We start from the raw sequence: 27,685 nt of genomic DNA, 5'->3' as shown, positions 1-27,685 counted from the left end.
ATCACATCAGGTGTGAGCCAAAAGGTTTCCAGAAGTCCTTCCACTGGTAGACCTAAGAAACAGGTCAGTGAAACATCTACTCCCACAAAGCAACCAACAAGAAAGCTCACCAAAAAGCAAAGTTCTAGTGACAAAGGGTTGGCTTTGAAGGTACACTCTTATCTTTGTTACCCTTATTGATTTCGTTCGTACTTTTCACGAGTCTTTCTATTCTCATTTTCCCATTTGCTGTCTTTTACAGAAGGGTAAAGACCACCCATTCAAACGTCCCTATGTATCCAGGACATCTAAACGCTGTTTTATGCGTATCTTCTTCAGCTATATATATTTGATTATAACCAGCATTACCATCCATGAAGGACAGCATTTGGTACCCTACTGTTGCATCGACTAGCAAATCAGCAACAGGCATTGGATATTGATCCTTTGGTGATGCGGTATTAAGATCTCTAAAATCAACGCATACTCTAACTTTCCCATTTTTCTTTAATACTGGGACAACATTTGAGACCCATTCAACATACTTGACCGGTCGAATAAACTTTGCCTCAAATAAACGTTCCATTTCTTTTTTGACTTGAGGTAAGACATCATCCTTCATTCTCCTTGGTGCCTGTTTAAAAGGTACGTAGTTCTCCTTTATAGGTATTTTGTGTTCAACTAAAGACCTATCTAAACCTGGCATTTCATCATAACTCCAAGCAAAACAATCTTTAAATTTACGCAACAAGTACTTAAACTTTTCCTTTATTTCAATAGGCAAAGCAGCATTTACATATGTGATCTTAGGATCTTCTGGAGTTCCCAAGTTGACTTCTTCTGTGGGATCCTTTACTTGGGCCCCGTCATCATCTAGCTTAGCTGGTGCTGGTTTCAGGTCTGCTAATCCTAACTCTTTCATGTTTAGAGGGCTATCATCAAAAACACACTCAGCCCAATTACAAGAAATAGGCTCATCTGCCTGCAATTTTCTGTCAACAAGAAAAGAAAACAACCTTTTAAAAGTGGCTTTCACAGTAGCCAAATCTTCACACCCTGTGTTCAATAGGTTTCTAAACATTAAAAACTTGTTGATCAATCTTGGCAGGCCTTGAAATAATGTTAGGCCTGATAAAATCTTTGCTCAGCTCCTGGAACCCTTCCTTGATGTATTTGAGGAATTGGCTCTCAGTTACTCCAACTTGATTAGATCTGACTTCTGAGTCTTCTATTCTTGTTGGCCACAAATGTTCGTTGTAGAGATCTGCTTCTACGTTGTTAGTCTCTGCTTTGAATGGATGTCGGTCTGCCCAAAAGACCTCCATTCCCGCTGCTTCTTCTTGCTTTAGAAAGATCAAGGCCTGATGCAAAGAAGACGGCACACAACTATTTATATGGATCCAATCTCTGCCTAGTAAGGCATTGTAATTAGATGAAGAATCGATTACGAAAAACGTTGCATTCATCTTCCTATTTCCAATCTGTAGTTGTAAGGATATGACCCCCTTAGCAGGAGAACACCCTCCAGCGAAATTGCCAACTGTAACCTCTGTTGGGATCAGGTCATCATTGGTTTTGTTCAAAACTTTGAGCATTCGAGCAGGTAAAATATTAACTACTGCCCCATTGTCGACCAACACTTTCGAGATAGGTTGGCCATTCATATGCAGTTTAATATACAGTGGTCTTAAATGCCTTATTGAGGCATCATCAGGTGTTCTAAGAACTACAACACTGTTTCCATGTTTATCCGTCTCAACATTAATGGGCTGTGACTGAGGATGCTTCTCTTTGTCCATTATTTTTACAATCGATTGGGTATTATCCTCAACATCGCCTGCCAAATTCATTGGCTGATTTGGTTTTGCCTTAAACTGCTTAGGCAGAACTAAAATCATATTACACTGGTAGTTTATAGGTACTGACCCGAATTGGATTGCGGCCAGGCTTTCTCCAAATGTTGCAGATCTCTGTGGAGACGGTGACGCATCTTTGATCAGGTCTTCCTGTTCTGACCCTTCGTCAAAGAGATCATCATCATCATCTGCCTCCATGAGCTTCTGGAATTCCTCCATTTTCTTCTTTAAGCTCTGCTTCAATTCTTTTTTACCCTTCAGTTGGGCAGTCGACTGGGGAGGATCTGTAGCACTACTCTCTTGCCCCCCATGCTTTTGAATTATCTGCTTTGGGCCACTAGTTTCTCCTTGATCCCGGGTCCATACCATGTTTGGAACCTTTGATGGTTCCAATCTCTCTCTTGGTTCGAACACATGGTCCCATGGGTCACCATAAGCCCTGGCTGCAAACTTCCTTTGAAGCCTTCTTTTCTGTGAACTGGATACCTTAGTGTACCAACCCTCTGCTGGGAACTTTGGATGGCTAAGCGTGCTCCATTCCTCGTGATCATTATTGGGTGGCATTACCATCCTAGGTTGGTGCCATCCACGTCCATAAGGTCCTCTACCTCGTGGTCCAGTATCTCTTCTGAAACCAACACCCCTTTGACTAGGGTATCTCCTCTGATTAGGAAATTGGTACCCCGCCGCCTCAAGATCTTGGCAAGAAGGCACCCCAGGCCTTGCAGGCACGACTGGATGTCCCCTGAATAAAAATGGTCCATCATCTGGCCCATAGCAATGCTCTGACTCTATTCTGTTAAAGAGCCCCGGATCTATACCTTCATAAATCAGTTTGGCTCCCACATAAATTTGAAGGTCATTTCCTCCCATTGTGTTGAACCTCAGTCCGGACTTGGAGAATGCACTTCTCTGATCTTTTTCTGCTATAATTGCTTCCCCATACTGGACTTCATGCCCACACCTAATGCAGAGGTAGTCGTTTGGGAATCTAGAGGTATGAGACTTTGCTGACTCTTCTTCAGTCTGCATGTGATCCTCCTCCCCCTGCTTTTGTTTCGTCACATTGGAACCTAGCCTTTTGGCTAGGCCGGCCGTCACCATGTTCACTTCAATCTTGGGAAAAGGATTGGATTCAATTCCCATGGGATCCTTGTCGCCTTTAGCATACTGCAACAGTCCCTTCTGGATCAAGTCCTGCACACAATTTCGGAATGTAACACAGTTGTTAGTATTATGCCTAAATGAATTGTGCCATTTACAATATTCTTTTCCTTTTCTATCCTTATCAGAAGGAATAATATGCCCAGGACTCAAAGTAACAAATTTTTGTTTCAACAATTCATCAAATATTTGGTCAGCTTGTGCCAAATCAAACGAATATTGTCTATAATTTGCTTGCCCCCCACGCCTATTGGGTTGAGATGAAGGCATATTCATTGGTTTTTCTGTTTTAACCAAAGTGTCACAAATTATAGGGGTCTTTCCAATGACTTGCGCTACATCAATCTCAATATCACCTTCCACATCTTGGTAATATGTTCCTAGAGACGTGTTCCTCAAAAGCTCTTCTTCTTGTAAAATAGCTTCAAACTGAGATGCCCTCATGGAGAGCTCAAACAGATCTTTGAAATTAGATCCATTAAACTGCTTTTTAAAATTAAACTCGAGACCATCTTGAGCTATTCGAACTATCTCGGTCTCTGGCACATTACAATGACATTGGTTTCTTAATCTCTTAAATCTAGTTAAAAACTGTTCTGCCGTTTCATTTGGCTTCTGCTTTAACTTAGCCAAGTCGGCAATTGAGACCTCTGGTTCATGTCTAAAATATTGAGCATGAAATTGTTCTTCCATATCTTGCCACGTATGGATAGAATTTGCAGGCAGGCTTATGAACCATGTGAATGCTGTTTTAGTTAATGAATGTGGGAATAATTTTAACTTAAAAACATCATCAGAGCCAAGTTCTCCTAACTGTAGACAAAACCGTCCTACATGTTCAATTGTCGACTGATTTTCTGTACCACTAAAAAGTGAAAGCTCAGGCAATTTATACCCTCTTGGCAAAGGAACATTGTCAACCCAATGTGGGTAAGGCTTTCTAAACATGGGTTTTTCCACCCTGCGTAGCCCTGGTCCGTACACATCTTGGATGACTTCTAATATTTGTGCCCTATTAATATTCATGGGATCTGGGGCTCTAAGGACATTTGGTACATAAGGTTGTGCAAGAGGGCCATTCTGACCGTTCCCATTGCCAATGTTTGGCACATTGTGAACGTACTGACCACTATTTCCATTATTCGGTCCTACTGGCATAGTATGATAAGTATAACTGCCATGATTTGGCAGAGTTTGTGCGGCATTGTATATGTGTTGACCATTATTCATGACACGGACTCCTGTGAAACCAGCCTGAGGACTTTGACTAGAATTTAAACCATGATTCTGACCATTTCCACTACTGTTACCAACTTCATATATAGATGGGACACTCTGGTAAAAACTAGTTGGCTTGATTGTGGACCGTAGAGCAGTTGCTTCAACAAACGGTCGACTGTGCACATTCATATTTGAATCGAATGCTGGATTTGTATATACCTGTTGAGGTGACTGTCTAGGCAGATCTCCAGTTTGCAGTTGCTCATGTACTACACCATGTGCATCCACATCTATGACAGATGGGGGCGTAACTACCCTTCTCAATAGGGTAATCAATTCCTGTGCCGCTTCGTCTTCTGGGTTAGACAAAACTTGTGCCAACTGCCTGGAAAGGCCCTGTATATTTGTTGGTGCGCTCAAGCCATTTCCTTGGCTATTTTCTGGCACCCTTTGTTCAGGATGCGCCACGTCAGTTTGGCTTTCTAGGCCTTCATTCTGAGGCTCTGCAGGTCGGTCGCCTTGTTTCCTTGTCGCTGGTGCCATTACTTCCAAATTAGTAATGATGCCCTTCCTCTAGCGCCAAAATTGTTTGTCTATTTTACTGATAGTCGACTAATCGACTAGAGATTGCTAAGTGTGCTGGAAATGTGGGTGTTTGTGGTGGTGGAGTTTGGTTCCTTGCCGTATTTCAGGACTTCTCTGGAAGCAAACTTAATGAAGTGAATGGAGATGGAAGAAGAACAACAAAATGGACTTTATTATCCCTCGGTGTAGAAGTCAAATCGACTATGAGAACACAATCGAACAGACGGTTAAATTACAAGCTACTCCTAGAGCAAGAAATGTAAAGTACAGATAAAAGTAGAAGCCTTTGGGCGATTGATTGGGGGCTCTAAATATCTTCCTTTCTTGTATTTATAGGCTGTTGTCGACTTGAAATTCAAATCATACGGACTTCCCTCCTTCGATTTGAATTAGTTGGCTCCATGCTCCCTATTCTTGCTCCACTATCTGTATGAGGCGGTTACTTCTCCATGATCTCACATGTTTCCAACGTTGTAATTATTTCAACTGCCTGCTTGCATTAACCGTCTGACTCACGATCCGCATGTGATACAAAATTCTGACACGTGTCCAGTCGAATATCAACCGTTTGATCAGTCCATTTTCCTTAACAGGCTTCATATTGCATTTGCATTATATCAATCGGTCTAAAATGCGTTGACACGTGTAACATTCTGACCCAATCGATTATAATATACTAAATACTAAATTATGGTGTAAACAGGTGGGGGCCACTTTGCCCGACGGGTGGGTCCGGAATCCTGATTGAGATATTTTGGCAACAACACCGATCCCGTGACCTTGCAGTGAACAAGTAACTGCGGGGGGTGTAGTGATCGTTTGGACTGTCTGTTTCTCCGACCGATAGTTCAGACTTTAGATTTATTGTTAATTTTTACAGGTAAAAAATAACAAACATATTTGAACTATTAATTGTAGAGATGAGCGGCTCAAATTGCACACTACAGGGGCACTACAAGATTGCTTACTAAAGGTTCCCGATTCCCAACAATACTCGGTTGGCCTAACGATAAAAGACAGGGACTTAGGGATTTGTTTGTTTCTAAGTTGTTAGATTTGTAATCTTTTAGATGAGACAACTTTAATTGGACCATCGTAAGTGGACGGTGAGGTTAGCTCCAAAATTAGTTTGGGGGTGGGGCTGCCGCCTCTCACCTCCCCCTCTCCTCTCCAGCCGACCACCCTCCTTCACCATATCGCCCCCTCTCATCCCTCTTTTTTGCCTGTTTCTTCCCCTCCGCTCCAGTTCCACCTTCTTGTGCCTCCTCCACCCGTATCCCTCCTTCCTCCGCTCTAGGTCCACCTCCTCCTTCCTAAGCTCCAAATAAACCTCCTCCACCATTTCCCCTCTTAAACCCTCATCCCCTCTTCCACCTCCGCCTCCAAGGCTCTGGTTTGGGTCTGATTGGGCGTTGTGGTGTAGCTAGGGTGGTTCGGCTCTTCCTTTGGCGAATAAGTGGCAGGCTCCGGCTTCATTTCCAGCTTACGGAGGTTGTTTTTTCTTACTTTTAGTTTTTGTTCTGTCAACTTTTGCTACCCTTTGTGGGTGTTTTTGTTCTCGTAGTAAGTTGTTCAGAGAATCGAAGAGGATGGTGAGGCGCATCAAATTACAGCTGTCTTCTTCTTCTCCATTTGCTTTTGCGTCGGCTCCTTGTGTGGAACTTTCTCTACTCTCTTTGGGTAGGGTCTTTTTGTACTCAAAGTATTCCTATCCAATCCATATGGATAACCCGATTATCATGGGTTTGTTCCCATCGATGGGCTTCGATTTGGGGTTTGTTGCCCTTTGGGCGGATTTTGAGTAATGAAATTTTTTGAGTTCGTTCAAAAAAAAAAAAAATTGAATTATAAAAAAAGAAAAAGGAAAACTATTATCAATGAATGAAGTTATGGAACGCAATGCAATCAAAGTGTAGTACGTTGTTTGCAAACAACGAATGAGAGCAGCCTAAGGCGAAGTAGATGATCAAAAGAGGAAAAAAATCAAAAAACAAAGGGGAAGTGTACAAAAGCAGCTGATTAAATTCTCCCTTTACGTGTGGTTTCCCAAATAATTCTACAATCACACACAAACATACAAACTCACTCAGTGTGTTTGTAGTAAATTTGGTGGACTCCTTTCTAGTGTGGGTGAATTGTTTGTATAAGCTTGTGTGTCTTTAGCATTTTTGTTTTCGGAATCCGTACCATTCTTCCTTCGTATTTCAGTCTTTCATAACAGCGGAGCTATGCGCCTACGCCCACCGCGCAACATTCATCGCTCAATATCTTACCGTCTGTTTTCGGTAAACTCTTTCCTAGAAGAGTTAAAAATATATTCTTCCGAACGAGTTAAACTCTTTCCTAGAAGAGTCTTTTAAAACCTAGACCGTCAAAAACACTATTGGAAGGTAAGATTGAGAGCAGTGGAGAGAACGATGAATGTTGATCGGTGCACATAGATTGACAACTTGGCTACCATTTTAGGCCAAGCCCATTTGCACTGGGCCAGAATAAACTCAAGGGTTAAGACTGTATTTGTGTTTGCTTTCGGCTTGCGTAGGTCTGCGAGCTGAGAAATTTCGTGAATAGTAAAAAAACGATCATTCTTGCGTAACCTTGCATGAAATTAGAACAAAAATGACGTGATATGGGCACTTTCCATATGGACCCAGCTTCTCTGTGGTTCGAATCCGGATGTCAGAAAGCAGTCGCATTTTGGCCACCCATCTGGTCATTTTCATGATTTAAATCTGTTATAACTATGACAGGTAAGAATTGACTCGTGCCGATAAGAGAGTACTAATACTAGTAATTCTAAACCGTTAAAAATATTTTTGGTGGCCGAGATTGCATGAACTATAGAGCAGTCCAAACTCAACCTGTAGAGAAGCTAAATCCTTTTTAACGATGTTCGCTCGTGCATAGATGTAAATTTGCACACCAAAATTTGTGCCCCAGTCGTTATTTGCAGGCAAAATAAATATGTAACATGTCATCTATGTCAGATGTAGAAGACAAATAAATTTTCTGTTGTACCCCAGAAAAAATTGAAGGAGGCAAACTTAAATTATTTGTTAAGCCCAGTATCGCAGCCTAGCCCAATTGAATAGTAATGGCAAATTTACTACCAGGTCATCAATTTCTCTCTACCAAACACGGCACTGGATATTTACCGTTCTACCGCATGAGTCGGTTGCTTTCTCTTCATAAAAAATGCTCCGCTTGTCCCAAAATGACCTGAACCAAGAGGGCTCTTAAAAAGGTTCGGAGATAGATAATCCATATCGCATAATCAAATTACCCAGAAGAGTCCGTTTCAAATGAATTTGATCATGCCAAAACGTCGGAAAAGGTTTAAAAAAAATTGCGACCTCCGAAAGGATTCGCGATTTCTCCATTTCGTTGGTGAAATGTAAAACCTCTGTATCATGTGATGTTTGATTAATACTTACATCATCTATTTTAAATAGATGTATATGATCATCCCAATCTCCGTAAAAAGAAATCGCGCAGAAGTAAATTTGAACACGTAATTAGAAAAGAACCATTTTGTGCCGTAGTTGTTGATATATGCATTTTTGGCTCTATACAAAAGAGTTTTTATTCTACAAATCATAAGATAAGAGAATAACTGGATTTCATATTGATTAGGGCACTTGAGGTTGGGCTGACTGTGACCAAGCCTAAGCCCACTTGTTTTCGGGCTTTTTTTTTTGGTCAAACGGAAATAATTTCATTCCACACATCTCTCTCATGATAGGATTATTTATTTGTTTTCCACCCAAAAACATAAGAAAAAGAGGTCACGATATTTATTATATGGATGGTCCGAAAACAAAAAACTGACGTTGGGATTAGATTATTCATGCAACAATAATTTTTTAACGGGAGGTTAGGATCTGGGGGTGACCCGTGCTACCTCCTCCTGAAAGCTCCGCCCCTGGTTCCCCCGGTTTCCGAATCTCCCTCTTTTCGCATAGCCAAAATTGTAGGTGAAAATAAAATACTACTGTACTACAGAAGTGTGACTTCCCAGTTCCCAGGCAAATACAACTCAAATGCTAAGCCCAAGGAAGAGGGAAGCCCAGCAAATGTCAAATGCAAATCCCCTAGGCATGCTGTGTCCTCTCATGATTTTTCAATGGTTTTAGTTGGAAGGTTTTGTGATATTTTGTTTCAGTAATTACTCCTGAGTTCCACTATTGGTACCGACCATTTTTATTCCGAAATCGCACCGATCGGCTCGCTGGGCTCACTCTGGCCACCGGACGGACGATCCGAGCCGTCCAAAAATTCTAAAAAAAAAAAAACGAGGGGGGTACTTATATATACGAAATGGGGTGTTTAGATCGAGCACCTTACACGCGTCGGATGCCGTTGATTCTCGCGCGGACCCCCTCGTTTTTTTTATAGAATTTTTGGATGGCTTGAATTGGCCGTCCGGTGGCCGGAGTGGGCCCGACGAGCTGATCGGTACGATTTCGGGATAAAAAATGGTTGGTACCAATATCATTAGCGAATTACTCCTATATGGGTGCAATGTTTTTGGGTATCACAAATGTGCATGTGTTATGTGCGAGCCTACCTCGTGTCTCAGACAAATGATTGGAGTTGGTCATTTAGTAATACAAAATAATGTTTACATCTCACATGTAGAAAGCTAGCTCAATCAGGACCGGTAAGTAAAACCATGTTGTGAAATTTTTGGTAATGAGTAGAGAGAGATAGATAGAGAAATGAGCATAATAATTGAGAAAATTTTTATTGGAAATTGTGCGCGAAAATTCCAAAATGAACATGGTCTTAGTGATTGATCGATTCAGCCAAATTTTTGATTCAGATTTCGTAGACGAGTATGATTCGTCCAGGGATTTTTGTGATAGGAAAGGAAGACCTTCTTTCCTTGGAATCAAGATCCTCTTATATCTCTCATTTAACATCTCTCACGTAACAATAATTGACAGTCAAAATTGGGTTCTAAAAATAAAAAAATAAATAAAATTCCTACAAGAAATTCAAGTCAATCACAAATTCTATCCATTTGTACGAATTATACTTGTTATTGTGGGAAATAGACTATGAAACTCTGACTATTACTATAAAAATCTCTCCTAGGACAAATGTGATGTGATCATCAAGTTTTAAAAATCAACTCGTTTGGTGTGATGTATATAATTTGCACATGGAAGTTTACAAATGGATTGACTCTTATCCAATTAAAAGATGGTGAGAAGTCTCATTTTGAGGCTTCTCACTCTGTCTTACCAATTTTATCGGTATACTTTTCTTTTTCTACTTTTTCTTTCCTTGTCGAGTTCTTCCATCTGCTAGCTGGGCGCCTGGGAGCGGTTGGATGGATAATGGGGATGAGTATTGACAGGGACAAAGGAAGCTGCGAAGAGGCTTCTTGCATCCTCTGCCCAAAATAACATGAGTGAATATTAGTAGTATTATGCTAAGTTCCGTTAAGATTTTTGGGTTTTTTTTTTTTTTTTTTTGTCATTGTCCAATTTTTTTTTTCACTTTTTGTTAATTTTGCGTCTAATTTTTGTGAATTATTGATTTGTCTCGAAACGAGGAATCGAAAAAGTAAAAAATTATGATTTTTACCCAAATATTTTTGAAAAATATTCAAAAAACAGCCCAAAATTCACGTTTTTGGGTTTTTGGGCTTTATCTTAGATATTTCCAAAAATATTTGGGTAAAAGTCATAATTTTTTTTGTCGAGACGAATCAATAATTCAAAAAGTTAAGTGCAAAACTACCGATTTTTTTTTGAATAAGGACAAAACAAGAAAAAACTCCAAAAATCTTAGCGGAACCAAGCCTTAGAACTGATTGAATTAAACAAAGTTCGTTCTCTTTCCATATGCAGAAAGTCTAAGCTTCCCGACCAAAAATCCCAATCGGAATCCCGACGCCCCACCGGGCACATTCCGGCCACCAGACGGCCGATCCGAGCCGTCCAAAAATTCTAAAAAAAAAATCCGATTGGGCTTATGAGAGAATAAACAGCATCCGACTTGTGTAGATGGCCAATCCAAACAATCCATTTTTGTGTTTGGATCGGCCAAAAATGGAGTGTTTGGATCAGTAAAAAATGGAGTGCTTGGATCGGCTATTTAGACATGTCGGATGCCATTTATTCTAGCACAAACCCACTCGGTTTTTTTTTTAGAATTTTTGGACGGCTCGAATCGGCTGTCCGTTGGCCGGAGTGTGCCCGACAGGGCGTCGGGATTCCGATTGGAAATCCTCCTGTCGGGACTGTAGCACCACTGTTCCGTATGTATACTAGTAATAATTTGAGGGTGAATAAAACTCCATAAAACAGCATTCATTTTTTTTGCCACGCGTAACGAAACATGCGCGTTATCACTTATCAAGATGTTTTGTTTCAAAGTTTTCTCCTGAGATTTTGTACTCATTTTTACATAATTTATGCAAAAGTATGTGTTATATATTTCTGTAGTTTGTAATGCATACCTTAATTGTATATGATGTTATTGTGGTTAAGTAGAAAAATAAATTTTCACCACATAATTAATAAGGTACCTCCACTAAATAACATTCTTTAAATTCGTCCCTGCACCAACCCGAAATCCCCGGATCCAGGTGGAGATCCGGGTCGCAACTTTCTTACTCGGGAAAGCATCCAAAGACATTTCCAAAGCAAAGGAAACGGGACTCTTCTCCCTCTCAGTTTTAATCAGTCTAGTTCCGTTTGAGTCGTTATAAAAGTCCTTCTTATGCCAATTCAAATGGTTCATCTCATAGTTCTTGTCCATAAAGATATTCATGTCAAAAATTAACTTGATCGACTCTCTATAAGCAAGTGAACAAATCACATTGGTGAAAGAAAATTTATTGAATTAAGCGTTATATGTTTGCGCTGATCGTTTTTTGTTTAACAAACAATAGTTTTTTCTTATACTCATCGATTGCCAACCAAGTTAATTTTTTTACGGAATAAGCTCCTCAGCAAAGAAGACAAAATAAAAGATTCAGATCGTTTTTGTGCGTTCCAAGCGTACCCACAATAACAAAAACAATTGACCAAACTGAACTTTAAGGAAATGGCCAAACTACTACTCTCGTTCCATATTGAGAGTTCCATACTTTCTCTCTTGTTATGTTCCAAATTAAAAAATTAACTAATTTCATACATAAATTTTTAAATTTTTTTGCATCATAGTAAAGATCTCGATTAGTACTTTAATTTGGTGTGAAAAAATTTTAAAAATTATACATAGAAGTTTGATTTTTTAATTTGAAAAATGACACAATTTTTTGTTATGGACTCTCAAAATGGAATGGAAGAAGTACCTGCTAGTCACGTGATTCCAATCCAGAAAAACCCAATATTCGTTACGAGATTGCCAAATACTTACGCACTTTAAGCGTACGCTGTTTCCACGCAATACTTTTCCTCGTTTCTCCTCCTCCTGCCTCCATAAAAAGACAGCAGGAAGCAGAGAGAGAGAGAGAGAGAGAGAGAGAATGGAGAAAGACAGGAAAATAGGGGTGGCGATGGATTTCTCAAAGAGCAGCAAAAGGGCACTGGAATGGGCAATCAGCAATTTGAGTGACAAAGGGGATACCCTGTACATAATCCACATCAAGCCCCACTCCCTGGGCGAGTCCCGCAGCAGCCTCTGGTCTGCCTCTGGTTCTCGTATGTCTTCTTCCTCTCTTCTTCATTTTCCATCTTTCTGATCAAATTACCCGCCAAATTTGATCATGCATCCGCGTTTTGTGAAACCCACTTCGTGGTCACACACAAATCATCAGAGCCGCTTAATTTGTTTAAAATAAGCACTCGGAAATCATAGGGAAAAATCGGCCCTTTTCCTCTATTCTCGTCGGATTTGGTTTGATTTGACGGAATCTGATCTGGGTTTTGTTATTTTATGTTATTTCTGTTGTAGCTCTGATTCCATTGGTGGAATTTCGTGAACCCGAGGTCATGAAGAAGTACGATGTGGAAACAGATATGGAAGTTCTGGACACGCTTGACACTGCTTCTAGGCAGAAAGAGGTTCTTTCTTTGCCCCCACTTTGTTACTAATACGTATCTTTTTGCATTTTTTTGGATCACTTTTGGTTTTTTCTCTTTTTTTTTTTTATCTCGAATGCTTCACTAATTTAATGCAATTGGTGTCAAATCAAGAAGAACCTAAGTAGTATTTTTAATCATGTCAATAGAAAACAACCCCCTTTTTTTTTAATCAAATCAATAGAAAAAAAGGAAAAAAGAGAAGCCGCTATTGATTGTTTGAATGAGTAAAAGAGGTGGAAAAATCATGTGAAATGAATAAAAAATGAGTTTTTATCTCAAATCATTTTTATTTCTCACCAAATCTCATGACCGACATTCGAGTGTGAAACAACCCAGATCTTTCTTTTTCCTCGCTTTTCCTCACATATTATAATGAAAGCATTCTTGCGTAATGCAGAATTCAAAATTTATCTTCAATGGAACTTTTGAACTTTCAGTATAGATTCTCGAAGTATCTTTTTGGAAAAATCTAATTCGCATATTATCATCGAAACATTTTCACAGATGCTGATTATAATTTAAGAATCAATAAATAAAATCCACGAATCAGAATTTGAAAATAATTGGTTCCCAAACACCGATAAATGTGTTATCTAATGTAATTGGGTGTATTTAGGTGACCATTGTGACGAAATTGTACTGGGGTGATCCGAGAGAAAAGCTGTGTGAAGCAGTGGAAGACCTTAAGCTGGACTCTCTGGTCATGGGAAGCAGAGGTCTTGGCAAAATCCAGAGGTATTCTTAACTCATTCATGTTTGATTTAGTTTTAATTTTCTGTTCTTAAAACAGAAAACAATTTGGCTTTGAAACTTTATTTTTTTATAAAGAAAATAGCCCATTTTCGAATTCGGAGTATCGTCTCTGTTACAGTACAAATGAATAGGAACAAGATCCTCTCGAGTTTTGAAGACTGTCTGGTTTTGTGTTATTGAGTCTCATCCTTGTCTCATTTTGATGATTAGATCTGTTCATATTGCAGAGACTGCCAAGCCATGCAAAGAATATCATTGATCAAAAATAGTAAAATGAATCAGATAACTTATTCTAAGATTTTTTTTTTTTAAATTTTTGAAGGAAAAATAGCCCATTTTCGGTAGAGATGATAGGAACAAGATCCTCTCTAGTTTTGGAGGAGACTGTCCAGTTTCGTGTTATTGATTTTTTTGTTTTGCTGAGAAGATTCGTGTTATTGATTCAATGATTCTCATTCTTGACTCATTTTTGTTTATCAGATTGCAGAGATTATCAAGAAATTTTATCATGCAAAAAAAAATCATTAATCAGAAATCATAAAATGAATGATTGAATTCCTATTTACGCTAAACGAAAAAGTTTTGATCCAGTTTGTCATAGGGTTTTTTTTCAAGACAAATGCGCCTCAAAGTCATGTCAATGGAACCCGATCAATATAAATGTTGGCATCGACATCAATTTTGGCATAAATAATCGTCTTCACCCGGTCTAAAAAACCGAAACGACTCCGATCTTCAAAATGAATTAGGGATGCATGTGATCCACAAAAAAGCCTAGAATGAGCCGGTCTAGTTCTTTCCAAAACTGGAGATAACCCTTCCAATGAGTAATAAATTATTGCTCTGGGAAAATATTTTCAGCAATTTTCAGTGAAAAAAAATGTTGAATATTTCGTAAAAAATTTGCATTTCAGATAAGAATGCATTGGTCCTCTCATACATTATTCATTGGTGCTTGTAATGGGTGCAGGATACTATTGGGGAGCGTGACCAATTATGTGATGACCACTGTACTCTGCCCTGTAACTATAGTCAAGGACCCAGATCTTCGCAAGCTCTGATCTCTAGGCTTCATCAGGGTGCCGATCTCTTCTGTCCCGAAATCCTCCGTTTCTGTGCCGAGCTGGGGGGTTTTCGGCTGTCAACACAGAGACACAAGAGTTTTCGGCATAGAAGATCCTGGCTCGGCTTCATCAAACTCATCCCCAGTAATCTACACTTACTAGTCATTTTCCTTTTCTGTAGTAAGTAATAATTGGAGTTTCTCTATTTATAAATTCTGTAGTTTGTTTCTTCAACGGATGATACATGCCCCGAACTTGGTACTCTAATATTTGGAAAAAAGGGAAGAAAGAGAAAAGAATTTGGTTTGTTTCTAAGTTATTTTAGTGTGTTCAATGTCATGTTATTTTTTGTTAATGTTTTGCTGAAAATTTTAGATTAATTATTTGTCTCAATGAGAGGAATGCGTTGTTTAGACCGAAGTTGAAGAAAGTCAAAAAAGATGAACAAAAACGGTCTTTCTAAACCTTTTTCGCCTTGAGTGAGTTTTTTTTCTCTCTCTCTCCCTCTTACCAGAACGAGTATTTACTCCATAAAATTCGACAAAAAACCAACTAAAATTGACGACGACTAGCAAAATTCAAATGATAAAATTTAGGGGAAAACGGCCTAAAAAAAGGCCTACTCTATGCTTGCCGATAAATGCTATCGAAGATCTGATCAACATAGATTAGGGTATGTTTCTATATATTTTCCCTTTCTTTTTTGTCTTTTGGTGTGGTAAAACAAGGTAAATTTGAGATCAAATAACAGAAACATGGACACAAGAACTAGCTATGCATCACAAGAACATGGTGCTCTGCAATTGGAGACTGCAGAGTTATTCAAATTTGTTTAGAATTACATCGACAAACAGCTTAAATCATTGTTCTAATCGCTTGGCATGTATCGATCTTTGATGAGGGCGAGTAGCTCATCTCTGGGAGGCAAACTTTCTTTGATTCCACTGCAATTGGCACAGTCATCACCCCATCTGAACAATACTGGAAACCTCTCTTCTGTCAACAACTCCAGTCCCATTGCCTCCTGGATTACTTGAACCCAATACCAAGTGACAATCGCGACAGTGTCCACCAGACCGATCGTGTCTCCCCTGAAAAACCTTTTATCCTTAAGCTGGCCTTCTAGGGTTTTCAGGAGATCAATAGCTTCTTCCTTGGCCTGCTCTTGTTCCTTGCCTTTTCTTGCGCATGCCTTCCGTACTGCAAGCAAGCACTATTCACCACAGAAGAAATTTTAAATGAATATATGCATCAGAGTGATGGGAGTGCTTGAGCTCAATATCACGACTCATTATACAATTTGAGCTATAGGCTTCACCTTTTGCAGTAGAAGAATTTTATTCCATTCTAGCTTTTCAGATCTATCTTAATTTATAGGAAAATGACTTGAGACTAGAATTTTGTCAGAGAGAATTGTGTTAGTGAACATTTATATACATTAGCAAGATGATACCGATCCATACCGACAACAAAGAAAGTGAAACAACAACATAGAACAAAAAAAGCACAAGATAGACGTGGTTCAACGGTTTGTTTACGCTCACAACAGAGAGAGTGAAAACTATTAAAAGCAGAAAAGCCTCTACGGTGATTCTAACTTAGAGGAAACCGAAATAATGACATACCTGCTCATCGATGAACTTAGCCCAGAAACGAGCCATGGCTCTTTCGTAAGGATCTTCAGGCAGGATGGGATTTACTTTCCATGTCTGCTCAATGTACTCGAGAATGACAATTGACTCGGCAACCGGCTTTCCATTGTGCAAGAGCACAGGGATCTTCTTGTGGACAGGGTTGGACTCGAGAAGTAGAGGGCTCTTGTTAGCTAGATCTTCTTCAATGAATTCATATTTGATGCCCTTTAGTTTCAGAGCTGTCTCAACTCTGCAACTGAAAGGGCTTGCCCAAACTCCTAACAACTTTACTTCCTCTGCCATTTGAAGAATTCTTTGCTCTTGTGAAGAGTTATAGTGTTATTTTTGAGGTTATTTTTCTTTCTGCATTTGGTGGCTATTTATGAGGAGTTTCTTGGCCACCAAGATTGGTGTGCAAATTTGTCAAATATCAGTAAAAAAATAGAAATGAAGTAAGTAGTCAAATATCTCTAGTGGGTGGTTGGAAAATTATAGACTTGGATAGAATATTAAACGGCAAGTAGTCTTAATACCCTTGTCATCGATTCTCATCTTTGATTTTTTCTCTATTGATTTCAAGAATAATTTTGCATTGTGTTGCTTTTGAAGAACTTGCTATAGATAATGCTTGAGCTTAATTAGATGCTTTGATAGTTCCACTACATCCTAAGTGTCAAGAAAGCCCCAAATTGGGTAAAAAGAACCGGTTAAAGATGTAGGGTGTTTGCAATAGCTCCGAAACTAGATTTTAGATTGTAGCTTTAGATTTTGCTTTAAATCTCGGAGTTTAGATTTTGAACATATTTGCTATCATCGTGGAATCATGGTTAAGCTGTAGTAAAAGCTAGTAGTGTTTGCTGCAAAAGGTAAAAATCAAATTTTAAATTCCTTCAAAATTCGACTCCAAAAGTTTCACAAACTGAGCTTCTCCAAAACCAAATTGTAGATTGTTTTCAGCTTCTAGAAATCCCGATAATCCCATAATGTTGGTAAGAAGTTTTGACGAATATTGCCGGCAACTATTTAAAAGTTGACATCTCAAAATCTGCTCAGAAAATTTGTCGAAAGCACACATAAAAACATTTGAGGAATTTTGTGAATCATTTTGTTGCCTTTATCTATACACTACTTCTTTTAAATGTACGAAGGTGTTTTCTACTTTTTGTTTTCCACAAATGCCACGACCACTTGCAATTTATACTTTGCCCCATCCTACGCCTCTTCCCAACCAACACAAAACAGTTACAAATAGAACACCAATGGGTGCCTCTTAAATAAATAAAGTACTTACAAAACGGTTACAAAGTAATTGCAACAGACACAACTAATTGCATAACAAACAAGCAAAATAATAATTTTGGAAAACTAATTATATAAATAGTCTGATGCACCCAAATTGAAGTGGTGCGTGGCTAATGTCTTCCTAACTAAACCTTGCATGTATGGCTTTTCGAATATGGACCAGTGCGTGGCTTTTCAGTAATGAACCGAACCAGTGCAAGGTTTGGAACATTGCATCAGTTGGTTTCGAACCATTGCTACTTTTCGATCGTCTGTGAACTGAATGGTACAGTTTCAGACTGTCATTTCCATGCCTATATAAACAGATTGTGTACAGCCATTTCATGCCTCCAAAAATCAGAGAGCACACATACACTTCCGCATATATAGTCCGAGAGAGCTCTGCATAGTTTCCGTCCGTGGGGCACGCATTCGAAGTGTTGCGTTTGCGTGCATAAAGATCGTTGTATCTTGGGAAGCGGACGTCCAAAATCGTGAGCACCTTGGCAAGGGCAAAATTTGCTTTTAAGGACACAGTGACCCATTCATTGGACTTGATCTACTGAATATTTTCGGAGTGGACAGTTTGTGAGTTGTATTTTTCGATCCCGTTTACTGCTGTTGTTCAATCTGTTTTTCCATTGGGCTAATTAGTTGTAATACACAGTTTGTAATACGCACTGCAGTACTGCACTGGTCCATATTTGAAAAGCCATGCAATGGTTTAGTTAGGAAGACATTAGCCACGTACCACTTCGATTTGGGTGCAAAACCGTGGAAGTAAATTCAGGCTAAGTTAAAATAAGATTGGCCCAAAAAGAAAAGAAAATAACTCTTATCCCAATTTATTTTAATCAAAGCCCGAGACTGAGTGGCGGTTCCTTCCATACCGAATGACCGATAATATTTACGACCTTGATCTCAATGACATACCCGCTCCAAAAAGAACTACAAATTCAACGGTACTTGGGCTTCAAACAAACCACGTGCAACGCACGTGGCAAAACGACTAGTTTGAACAAAAGCAAGAGTAACATCCAACTCCATTACAATACAAGTACTTTCCTCACCACACCATAACAACACAAGAACCAGCACTTAAAACAGAAGACTTGTCTGGAATCTGAAACACAAAGATTTATTTGAAAATTAACCAACCAAACCAGACAACCTATTTGTATTTAGGACCGGTTGCGGGCTGCTGAGCTTTGAAAAAGGTCAGTAACATCTGTCTGGGAGGCAGGGTTTCTTTCACAGCAGAGCACTTGTTAAACTCGTCGGTCCATTTGCATAGCAGAGGGAGTTTCTCGTCGTTCAGCAAATCCACTCCTGCTACTTCCAGGAGGACTCCAAGCCAAAGTGCGGCGAAAACCGCCACAATGTCAACAAATCCAATGTCGTCTCCTCCGAAGAACTTCTTGCCCTCGAGTTGGCTTTCTAGGGTTTTCAATAGCTCCAATACTTCTTCCATGCCCTTCTCTTGTTCCTCGCCTTTGCTGAAGCATGCCTTCCATACTGTGCCCAAACACTAAAAGTACGCGAAGAATAACATTAGTAGGCTTTGTGTAAAAGCATGTCATTAAGAAACCGCACCGAAAAGGAGGGTTGTGCATTTTTTTTTTCTTCCTATAGTCCAGATTCGATGAAGATGACATCAATCTTATATTTGTGTTGCCATAACACTAAAAACCAAGAAAAACTATCAATAAAAGTAATGCCTATTTGAAATTTGATTTGGATTCATATTTTGGGTATGACCTGCATCACACTAACTTTGAATGATTTAGCCTCTGTATTCCCTGTTTAAAAATAAAAACATCTTCTATTTGCAACTCATCATTTCAAATACCACTGTCACATTATCGCAATGAAATTATATAGTATTAAAATTCTGCGTACATACCTTGTCATCGATAAATTTCGCCCAGAAACGAGCCATGGCTCTCTCATAAGGATCTTCGGGCAATAAGGGAATCCCTTTCCATGTCTCCTCTATATACTCAAGAATGACAACCGACTCACAAATCGGCTTCCCGTTGTGCAGAAGCACAGGGACCTTCTTGTGAACAGGGTTGTGCTCAACAAGTAAAGGGCTCTTGTTAGCTAGATCTTGCGATATCATTTCGTATGGGATTCCCTTCAGTTTCAGGGCAATCTCAACTCTGCAACTGAAAGGGCTTCCCCCAAAGCCAAGCAACTTCACTTCTTCTGCCATTTTTTCCCAATTTTTACAACTATCTCAGAAGGGTGTTTTATTTTTTGCTACTACTTTGATGTATGAAATTGTTGATTTCTTATATAGGGACTTCTCTTGGAATTTCTTAGCCACTAAGGTTCCCTGTTACTAATTAATTAATTGGGTGACTCCATTTTTTAAGACACCGGCCCATGATAATCAAAGATACTACGAGATTGGTCTAAGATATCTCATCTCAAGAAACTGACCTATGGCGTGACCTCAGCCAAGTTACCCACTGAAAATGCCGGCCGTGCCCACGCGGTGTCCAAGCAGTCCATGTGGACAGTCTAAAAGTGTGTTGTAAGATCCAGATTGAAACTCTCTCTCTTTCCTCTATCTCTTTCCAAATTTGAACCGTTCAAAACCGAAATAGACGATCCGGATGCGTTGAGCGGACACCACGTGGTACCCACATGGCACCCCCAAAAATTTCTCCTAAAAGGCACACAATTTTTCTCTACTCTCTGTTCGAAATTTATATTACCCACTCTCGATTGGTGATTGATCATGTAATTGTTGTTTAGTTTCGGTCAACTCCTAAGATTTCGCATTCATATGCATAGTGTACCCACTCTCTACTCTGACCTTTGGCGTGACCTCAGCCATCGTACAAATTTTGATTTTTGTTTGTACATGCCATCGAAGCCTTGTTAGAGCTAAGAACAGTACATCCCAGATTCTGTACTTCTGTTTTTCTAAGCTAAAATAACGAGCAAAACCATAAAAAGTAGGGATGTCCAAGAAAAATCGAGAATCGTAAAACCAGTTCGGACAAAATCGATCTGTGCTTTTTAGATTTTGTCTGTGGATTAATAGTTTGGATAAGGATTAAAAAATTAAAAAACCGTGAGATGCAGATTAGGATTGAATTTTCATTTCAAAACCGTGGATTAACTGAACTGGACCGTGAAATATTTAAAAAAATAAAAAATATATGTGTGTATAATATTTATAAATAATTATAACTTTACTAATTGTTATGATTTTTTTTTAACAATTTTACATTAATGTGACAATATCTAAAACTTACGGGGTAAACTGTTAGTATTTTGTAAAAAATGAAACGTAAATTTTAAATTGCATAGATATATACACACACAGTACTCCGAAGTCCGAAAGCCAAAACCCATAAATTTTTGGTTGCTGCCTTGCTGCGCTAGTATCTGGACTTAAACTAACTTGTTATAATAGTGTAATGTTATGGCATGTACCTAATAAGTGTTTGCACTTTGCATTTTAGTTGGCAATAGAGTTATTTTATTTTTATGGAATGAAATCTGTGGATAAAACCGGACTGAACTGTGACTCACGGTTCGGATTAGAACCGAACTGTGAGACTTTTGGATTAGGATTGAATTGCATTTTCTAAAAACCGTGAGATACGGATTAGGATTGGATTCATAGGAATCCGATCTAATCCGGACCGTGGACAACCCTAATAAAAAGCTTAATGCCTAGCCACTTGCTTAGGTATTATGAGAAAAAAATATTTTCGGATGAGGTGAATCATGGGGTTTTCGCCTCCCATTATGGGTCTCACTGTGCGTTCATTGTGGTAATATGAACGGTTCATCTTGTAGAGCTCGCAAAATAGTGTATTCACGTAAAAAATCAGCTTTATCGGACATTCATAAATATATCAAAATTGAATTTTGGTTTACAAAACGGACTGTCATACACATTTTAACTTAAAAACTATTAACAAAATCGAGGCGGGATTGAGATTAAAAAAGACAATTAAAGACTCTAATTCAAATAGAATTAACGATGAAGGGAAAGAAATTAAAAGATTCTCGATAGAGAGATTCTCATTTTAGAGAGAGAATTTTTCTAAAACCCTTCGTTCTAAACCCAAATTGGTGAGAATTACAAAGAAGATAGGGTCCTGTTGTTTTGAGGGAACAATGGGTTAAGGTCTTTGTTCTTTAGCCGATTGTATATATTTTGTGGCACCCAAACACAGTCTATAGATGATGTACGTGGTTGGGACTGAGTTTTTATGTACGAACAGTGGTATTTTTGTAGCCCAGCACCCCTGCTTACCTTGGCTTTCAGCAGGGTCCCGAGTCCTTGTAAGTGGTGAGCCGCTTCATTGTATATTAAGATTCAATTTTTATTTATTTATCTATTCGGTTTGGGATTTAACATTCACACATGTTCTAATTTTGGACTTTGATCTCTCTATTTGATCCAAACTCTCCCTTGATTCTAATCTACTATCTCAACTCTGTCTCCTGAATTGTGCTTATTCTACACCCATTCCATCAATTCGGAGCCACCCATCACATCACTCCATCATCGAGCCACCTTGCTTCATTGGGAGTCACTTGAGATACGTACTCTATTGAGCTCCACTGAGTGTTCTCCGTGCAAGCCCATTCAATTATGCGCCAAGAGCCTTCCCATAAATCGTCAGTCATCGGCTTTGATACCACTTATTGGGAGGTTGTACGATGCATCAACCCGCCACTAGCGTACTCAAGGCTCAATTTGTATGAGAGTACGTAGCAGCAGAGAGTCCATAACATCACTTGAACCCAATATACAATTATACATTGAATGACCTATATTCACTTAAAAGGCTAAACCTCATTAGTGGTGAGCAACCCAATCATATATTATGGTCCGACTCTTTTTCTATTTATTCGAGATGTGGACTTAACGTTCACACATCTTAACAAAGGGAAAATGACGCCCAATGACGTGTTTTGATAATTAATATCTGCTAAAGACATTTTCAGCATTAACAAATGTTCTCAGCATGCTCTTGGCGGGTATTAATTATCAAAACACGTCCTGGGCCGTCATTTCCCCCCTAACAAACTCAAGTTGATCGGACATTAAACCTATCTAAATGAAGCATGTGATTTCTTTTAGGTCAATTATGATCCACTTAGTCTTTATTGATATCCGATCAATCTGATTTTCTGAATGTAAGATAAGCACATAGCTGCTTACAAAATGAACTACTTGAACCGTTAAATAAGGCAAATGAAATTCATTACGTGCTACAAGAGTGTCCACGCTAAGAATCTTCGCATGAGAGAATCTTAATTCCACTTTTTGGTGACCGTGTTAAGTTGGTTGGGGTAAGTGATGCAAAACCGTTTTCCATACTTGGAGCTACATGCATGATTAATCTCAAAAATCTATTCAGGTAAACAAGAAAATAGGCATTCAACTATGTCATTTTATCGAGCATTTGGGAGGCGAGCAACATCTGTCTGGGAGGAAGAGTTTCTTTCACAACAGGGCAGTTGTTAAACTCGTCGATTCATTTGCATAGCAGAGGGAATTTCTCGTCGTTCGGCAAATCTACTCCGGCTACTTCCAGGGTGACTCCAAGCCAAAGTGTGGTGAAATCCGCCAAAATGTCAACGAATCCAATGTTGTCTCCTCCGAAGAACTTCTTGCCCTCGAGTTGGCTTTCTAGGGTTTTCCATTGCTCAAACAATTCTTCCATGCCCTTCTCTTGTTCCTCGCCTTTGCTGAAGCATGCCTTCTCTACTGAGCTCAAGCACTAAAAGTACGCGAAGAATAACATTAGGAGAAAAACTTTTTTTTATGGCAGAGCTGTGAATATAAATTTTACGGCACTTTCGGACGGACTGGATTTAAAAAAAATTATTCGCTAGAAGAGTTTAACTCTTTGCTGGAAGAGTTTTTTTTTTTTTAAATCCGGACCTAGACCATTGATTGCCGAAATGAACGACTGAGATTGCGCGGAGCCGTGAATAAGTTTCTCTCATCACTAAAGAGAAAAGCTTTTTTATGGCGGAGCCGCGAATATACTTTATCGCTCTCAATCGCACGGGTCCAAAAGTGTTTTAGATGGTTCGGATTTTAAAAATAACTATTTGCTGAAAAGAGTTTTTTTTTTTAAATCCAGACCATTGATCGCCGTAACGGACTTCTGAAGTTGCGTGGAGCGTGAATAGCTGCCGTATTGAATAAGTTTCTCTCATCACTAAAAGTATTTGCCTATTTGAAGTTTGATTTGGATTCATATTTTGGGTTATGACCCGCGTCACACTATAACTTTGAATCTACTAAAATTTTATGCATTTTTCCTTATGTATGCTAGGCGGGGCAAGCTCATCATTTCAAATACTATTGTCACAATATTATCGCAATGAAATTATGTATCAAAATTCTGAATACATATACCTTCTCATCGATAAATCTCGCCAAAAAACGAGCCGTGGCTCTCTCACAAGGGTCTTCAGGCAACAAGGGAATCCCTTTCTATGTCTCCTCTATATACTCAAGAATGACAACCTGTTGGAAAAATTGGCCGCTGCAATTCTGAACTGTTGGCGAAACCTCCACAAATACTGAAATACACTTCGAGTCACGACTATGTCGCTTTCCTAAAGACAGTATTTGCCCCCACCAATTCCGGTATGCAAAGGGTTACAACAAACCTGCCTTCAAGATAAATCGAAGCCCGAATTTGATGTTCTTTCCGTTTTCGTTTGCACTAACGAAACGGACAGAATATCTGCTTGAACGAATATAGGAACCGAGAACCACTGTGTTCTATTTTCTGCAGCAAAACAGAACGCAGAATGAATGCTAGAAAATATAGAGAGAGATGTGGAAGAGATTCGGATTATGTGTGTATATTATGAACACTGGATTCTGCTAAGTAGTGGTCTATTTATAGGCCACTATGCACCCATTGAGAATGGGTATGCACCCGATCTAATCTGACCGTTGGATCGGATCCTACGGCCTAGATCGATCAGTCACACCCAGTCACACCGAACTGGTGTGCTGTTTCACTCACACCCAATCGGATTTGATCCAATCCGTTGGATCGAGCCCATTCGCGGCCGACGGCTCAGATCGCAACTCTACAAACCAACACACCTGTAGGCTCGAGTTGCACCCGATCGGAACCGCTCCGTGTGACTCATCTGCCACGAGTGTGACATGCGGCATCCACGTCAGCGCCACCTTACTGCCAACTCGCAATAAGAAGGCGCCTAGCGCTGACGTGCTAAGTGCAAAGTGCGCCGCTAAAGCGCCACAATGCACCATAGCCCACGCCACACAGCCCACGCCGCGCACGTGCGTGTGTGAGTGTGTACCGGGTCTGCCGGTATGGTGCTTTGGCTGCACCACACTAGATCATTAGTTACTTTCATTAGGAATGTTTCCTAATATATACCACTCCAACATCTCTCAGCTTACCAATGTGGGACAAAGCTCACAAAGAGGAAAAACAAGCATTCTAAGGAAACAAAGAAATTTTCCAAAACCAAAAAACGACGACTCTTTTATTTTGAAAATCTCTAACACAACCGACTCGCAAACCGGCTTCCCGTTGTGCAGAAGCACGGGGACCTTCTTCCGAATAGGGTTGCTCTAAACAAGTAAAGGGCTCTTGTTAGAGCATCTCCAGGAGACACGCCAAAACATAATTTCTGGCAAGATGGCGAGAAGTAGGGGGGAAATCATTCATTGAAGCCCTTACAAATTTGATTGATGAGAGCGGTAGCCTTTTTCCAGTTGGTCTAGCCAAGTCCAAGTCCCTTTACTTTAGCCGGGTTCGCCCGTCTTTTCTTTCGCTTTCTGATTAAGACCCTGATGAAAATCCTCTCAAATCCTCCAGTGCCTCTATGATCTTTCATTTCAGATGCTAATTTGTTAGCCTTATTATGTTATCAAAGTCTCCAACGGCTGCTGCTGAGTCATCCCCTTCCGGGGATTCAAATCGGACCGCAGGAGGGGATGGATAAAGGAATTCATCCCTCTCTCATAGAAAGTGCCCTGTAGGGCCAACAAGGAGATCTTACCTAGGGCGGAGATTTAAGAAAGAAAGGAAGTAATCTGTCTCTCCTTGAATGGTAGCCCTTGCGGGGATTAAAAGCCACACCCAGCAGCCTCTCTTTGGGCGTTGCCAGTTTAACCTGAGCTCTTGTCCCTCGCTAGTTCTGGCGAGATTTTGGAGGCTCGCTTGTGTCAGTTCTCTCTCTCTCTCTCTGCCCCCGCTGTATCCTCGTTGTTGGAAGCTGGATTAGTGGGTTTTGCAGTTGTGGGTTTTCCGGTAGTGGGTTCTCCGATTGTGGGTTTTCTAATCGCCGGTGTATAGAGGGGGGAAATCTGGAAATTGGAGAGAAGAGATGCGTGTGTGAGAGAGGGAGAGGCCTCGGTGGGTTTGAGTGTGTGTGAGAGAGAGAGTAAAAATGGCGAGGAAAATGATGGCTAAGGACGTGTTTTGATAATTAATACTCGCCGAAGATATTTTCAGTATTAACAAATGTTCTTAGCTTGTTCTTGACGGGTATTAATTATTAAAATACGTCATGAGCCGTCATTTTTCCAAAATGGCGGTGGATGTAGGGGTGGTGAGAGAGGAAAGTTGAGTTATTTTTGTTTGAGGTTAGTGTAGGGACCTATCAAAGTGATTTATTATTATTATTTTTAAATGACTAGAGTGCGGAGGAGACTATTGGGAACCCACAAATTTAGTGGCTAGCTAATGAGCTTTTCGTCATCAAAATGGCTAGAAAAGTGGTGTGACTGATGGAGATGCTCTTAGGTAGATCTTATGGTATCATTTCATATGGGATTCCCTTCAGTTTTAGGGCAATCTCAACTCTGCAACTATATGGGCTTCTCCTTAAGCCAAGCAACTTCACTTCTTCTGCCATTCTTTCAAACACTTCTGAATTTCTATTCTCTCAAAAGAAGGGTGTATTTTTGCTGCTACGTACTTCGATGTATGGATTTGTTGACTTCTTATGTAGGGACTTGCTTGCTTGTTCATTTTGGGATTTTGGATTTAGATTTTGGGATCATGAGTGAAGAGAGATAAAGAGAGAGAAAATTTATTGAGAACCATATGCAAAGATAGAGTCCAAAATCTAAATCCTAAAACGAACAAGATTTCATGTTCATTGGATGGCTCCATTCTTTAAATATGGATGTTCAAAGCATCCTGTTTCTAGTTTATGAATAATTTATCTCAGTCCAGTTATGTATTTTGTGTGATGTGTTATGGCAGAACCGGAAATTGAGAACATAAAAAACAGAGAATTCCCAAGAAGATCAATAGTAAAATCCATGTATTGAAAAAAGAGAATAGCATGAGCTGATCATGGCCATATATCTCATGAGAGAGAAACTTATTCACGGCTCCACGAAATTTCAGCCGTTCGTTTCAGCAATCAATGGTCCAGATTTTAAAAAAACTATTCGCTAGAATAGTTATACTATTTTCGCAAATAGTTTTTTTAAAAACCATCCGTCCAAAATACTTTTGGATGCGCACGATTGAGCGCCATAAACTTTATTTACAGATTACTCCGTAAAGAAGTTTTTCTCATATATCTCATATAAGAAAAGCTTAAGCCCTGATATTTTACGTAAAAGATCTTATCGCACTAGAAGATGCTCAATGAGAAAGTCAGATCTTTGCCAACATCATGTATGTGATTCGGGTTGAATTCGAGACAACTAAAGATATATATATATATATATAGGCAACTCATGATAGCATGATAATATGCACCCTCGAGTAAGTTAGGCTGGCCTGGAATGAGAGATGCTTGGCAGCATCTCCCTGTAGAGCAGTGCAAAACGGTTGTTCATCTCGACAATCGATCGCTCAAATTTTAACCAAGTACGTAATGGATGGTTCAATTTATATGCGTTCAGATTCGATCCGAGTCGTTCGTGCCGAGATGAACGGCATGATCGGCTGTTCTGCATCCGCTCGGCAGAGAGCTGCTCAACAACATTCTCGGGTCCGGTTGGCCTATGCCGGTCCATTCGGAATTGAGACACCTTAGTTATAAAAGATAAAAAGAAAAAAAACCAGTTCTACCTTCCGTTATAGAAAAAGAAGAACTCCAAGAAA

The 27,685-nt window shown here is 39.6% G+C and overlaps 4 protein-coding genes and 1 pseudogene across 4 annotated transcripts; 1 reads left to right on the top strand and 4 right to left on the bottom strand.

Moving 5' to 3' along the window:
- Window positions 1-736: 736 nt before the first annotated feature.
- LOC131327899 (uncharacterized) lies at window positions 737-4,763 on the bottom strand. The gene is made up of 2 exons (XM_058361020.1): window positions 1,906-4,763; window positions 737-1,340 (listed from the first exon to the last, which is right to left on the bottom strand). The coding sequence occupies exons 1-2, from the start codon at window positions 4,761-4,763 to the stop codon at window positions 1,334-1,336; spliced, it is 2,865 nt and encodes a 954-aa protein (XP_058217003.1). The 3' UTR covers window positions 737-1,333.
- Window positions 4,764-12,163: 7,400 nt separating this feature from the next.
- Window positions 12,164-14,983, top strand: LOC131327024 (universal stress protein PHOS32). Its single transcript, XM_058359988.1, has 4 exons — window positions 12,164-12,463; window positions 12,717-12,826; window positions 13,464-13,582; window positions 14,571-14,983. The coding sequence occupies exons 1-4, from the start codon at window positions 12,289-12,291 to the stop codon at window positions 14,659-14,661; spliced, it is 495 nt and encodes a 164-aa protein (XP_058215971.1). The 5' UTR covers window positions 12,164-12,288; the 3' UTR covers window positions 14,662-14,983.
- On the bottom strand, window positions 14,723-16,693 carry LOC131327023 (probable glutathione S-transferase). Its single transcript, XM_058359987.1, has 2 exons — window positions 16,290-16,693; window positions 14,723-15,877 (listed from the first exon to the last, which is right to left on the bottom strand). The coding sequence occupies exons 1-2, from the start codon at window positions 16,599-16,601 to the stop codon at window positions 15,533-15,535; spliced, it is 657 nt and encodes a 218-aa protein (XP_058215970.1). The 5' UTR covers window positions 16,602-16,693; the 3' UTR covers window positions 14,723-15,532.
- Window positions 16,694-18,398: 1,705 nt separating this feature from the next.
- On the bottom strand, window positions 18,399-19,868 carry LOC131327022 (probable glutathione S-transferase). Its single transcript, XM_058359985.1, has 2 exons — window positions 19,483-19,868; window positions 18,399-19,107 (listed from the first exon to the last, which is right to left on the bottom strand). The coding sequence occupies exons 1-2, from the start codon at window positions 19,792-19,794 to the stop codon at window positions 18,751-18,753; spliced, it is 669 nt and encodes a 222-aa protein (XP_058215968.1). The 5' UTR covers window positions 19,795-19,868; the 3' UTR covers window positions 18,399-18,750.
- Window positions 19,869-22,999: 3,131 nt separating this feature from the next.
- LOC131327898 (probable glutathione S-transferase) lies at window positions 23,000-26,782 on the bottom strand (annotated as a pseudogene).
- Window positions 26,783-27,685: the final 903 nt, after the last annotated feature.

This window comes from Rhododendron vialii, chromosome 5a (assembly GCF_030253575.1).
Source record: "Rhododendron vialii isolate Sample 1 chromosome 5a, ASM3025357v1".
Taxonomy (NCBI): Eukaryota; Viridiplantae; Streptophyta; class Magnoliopsida; order Ericales; family Ericaceae; genus Rhododendron; species Rhododendron vialii.
The sequence above is the reverse complement of the archived record's forward strand: the minus strand, read 5'-3'. Positions and strand labels throughout refer to the sequence as shown.

Excerpts from the sequence above, each read along its gene's own strand:
- LOC131327899 (XM_058361020.1), bottom strand. The coding sequence starts at position 4,763 with ATGGCACCAGCGACAAGGAAACAAGGCGACCGACCTGCAGAGCCTCAG.
- LOC131327024 (XM_058359988.1), top strand. The coding sequence starts at position 12,289 with ATGGAGAAAGACAGGAAAATAGGGGTGGCGATGGATTTCTCAAAGAGC. Across the intron at positions 12,827-13,463 it reads CTGCTTCTAGGCAGAAAGAG|GTGACCATTGTGACGAAATT; the intron begins GTTCTTTCTTTG and ends GGGTGTATTTAG. Across the intron at positions 13,583-14,570 it reads GGTCTTGGCAAAATCCAGAG|GATACTATTGGGGAGCGTGA; the intron begins GTATTCTTAACT and ends TAATGGGTGCAG.
- LOC131327023 (XM_058359987.1), bottom strand. The coding sequence starts at position 16,601 with ATGGCAGAGGAAGTAAAGTTGTTAGGAGTTTGGGCAAGCCCTTTCAGT. Across the intron at positions 15,878-16,289 it reads CTAAGTTCATCGATGAGCAG|TGCTTGCTTGCAGTACGGAA; the intron begins GTATGTCATTAT and ends TGTGGTGAATAG.
- LOC131327022 (XM_058359985.1), bottom strand. The coding sequence starts at position 19,794 with ATGGCAGAAGAAGTGAAGTTGCTTGGCTTTGGGGGAAGCCCTTTCAGT. Across the intron at positions 19,108-19,482 it reads CGAAATTTATCGATGACAAG|TGTTTGGGCACAGTATGGAA; the intron begins GTATGTACGCAG and ends GCGTACTTTTAG.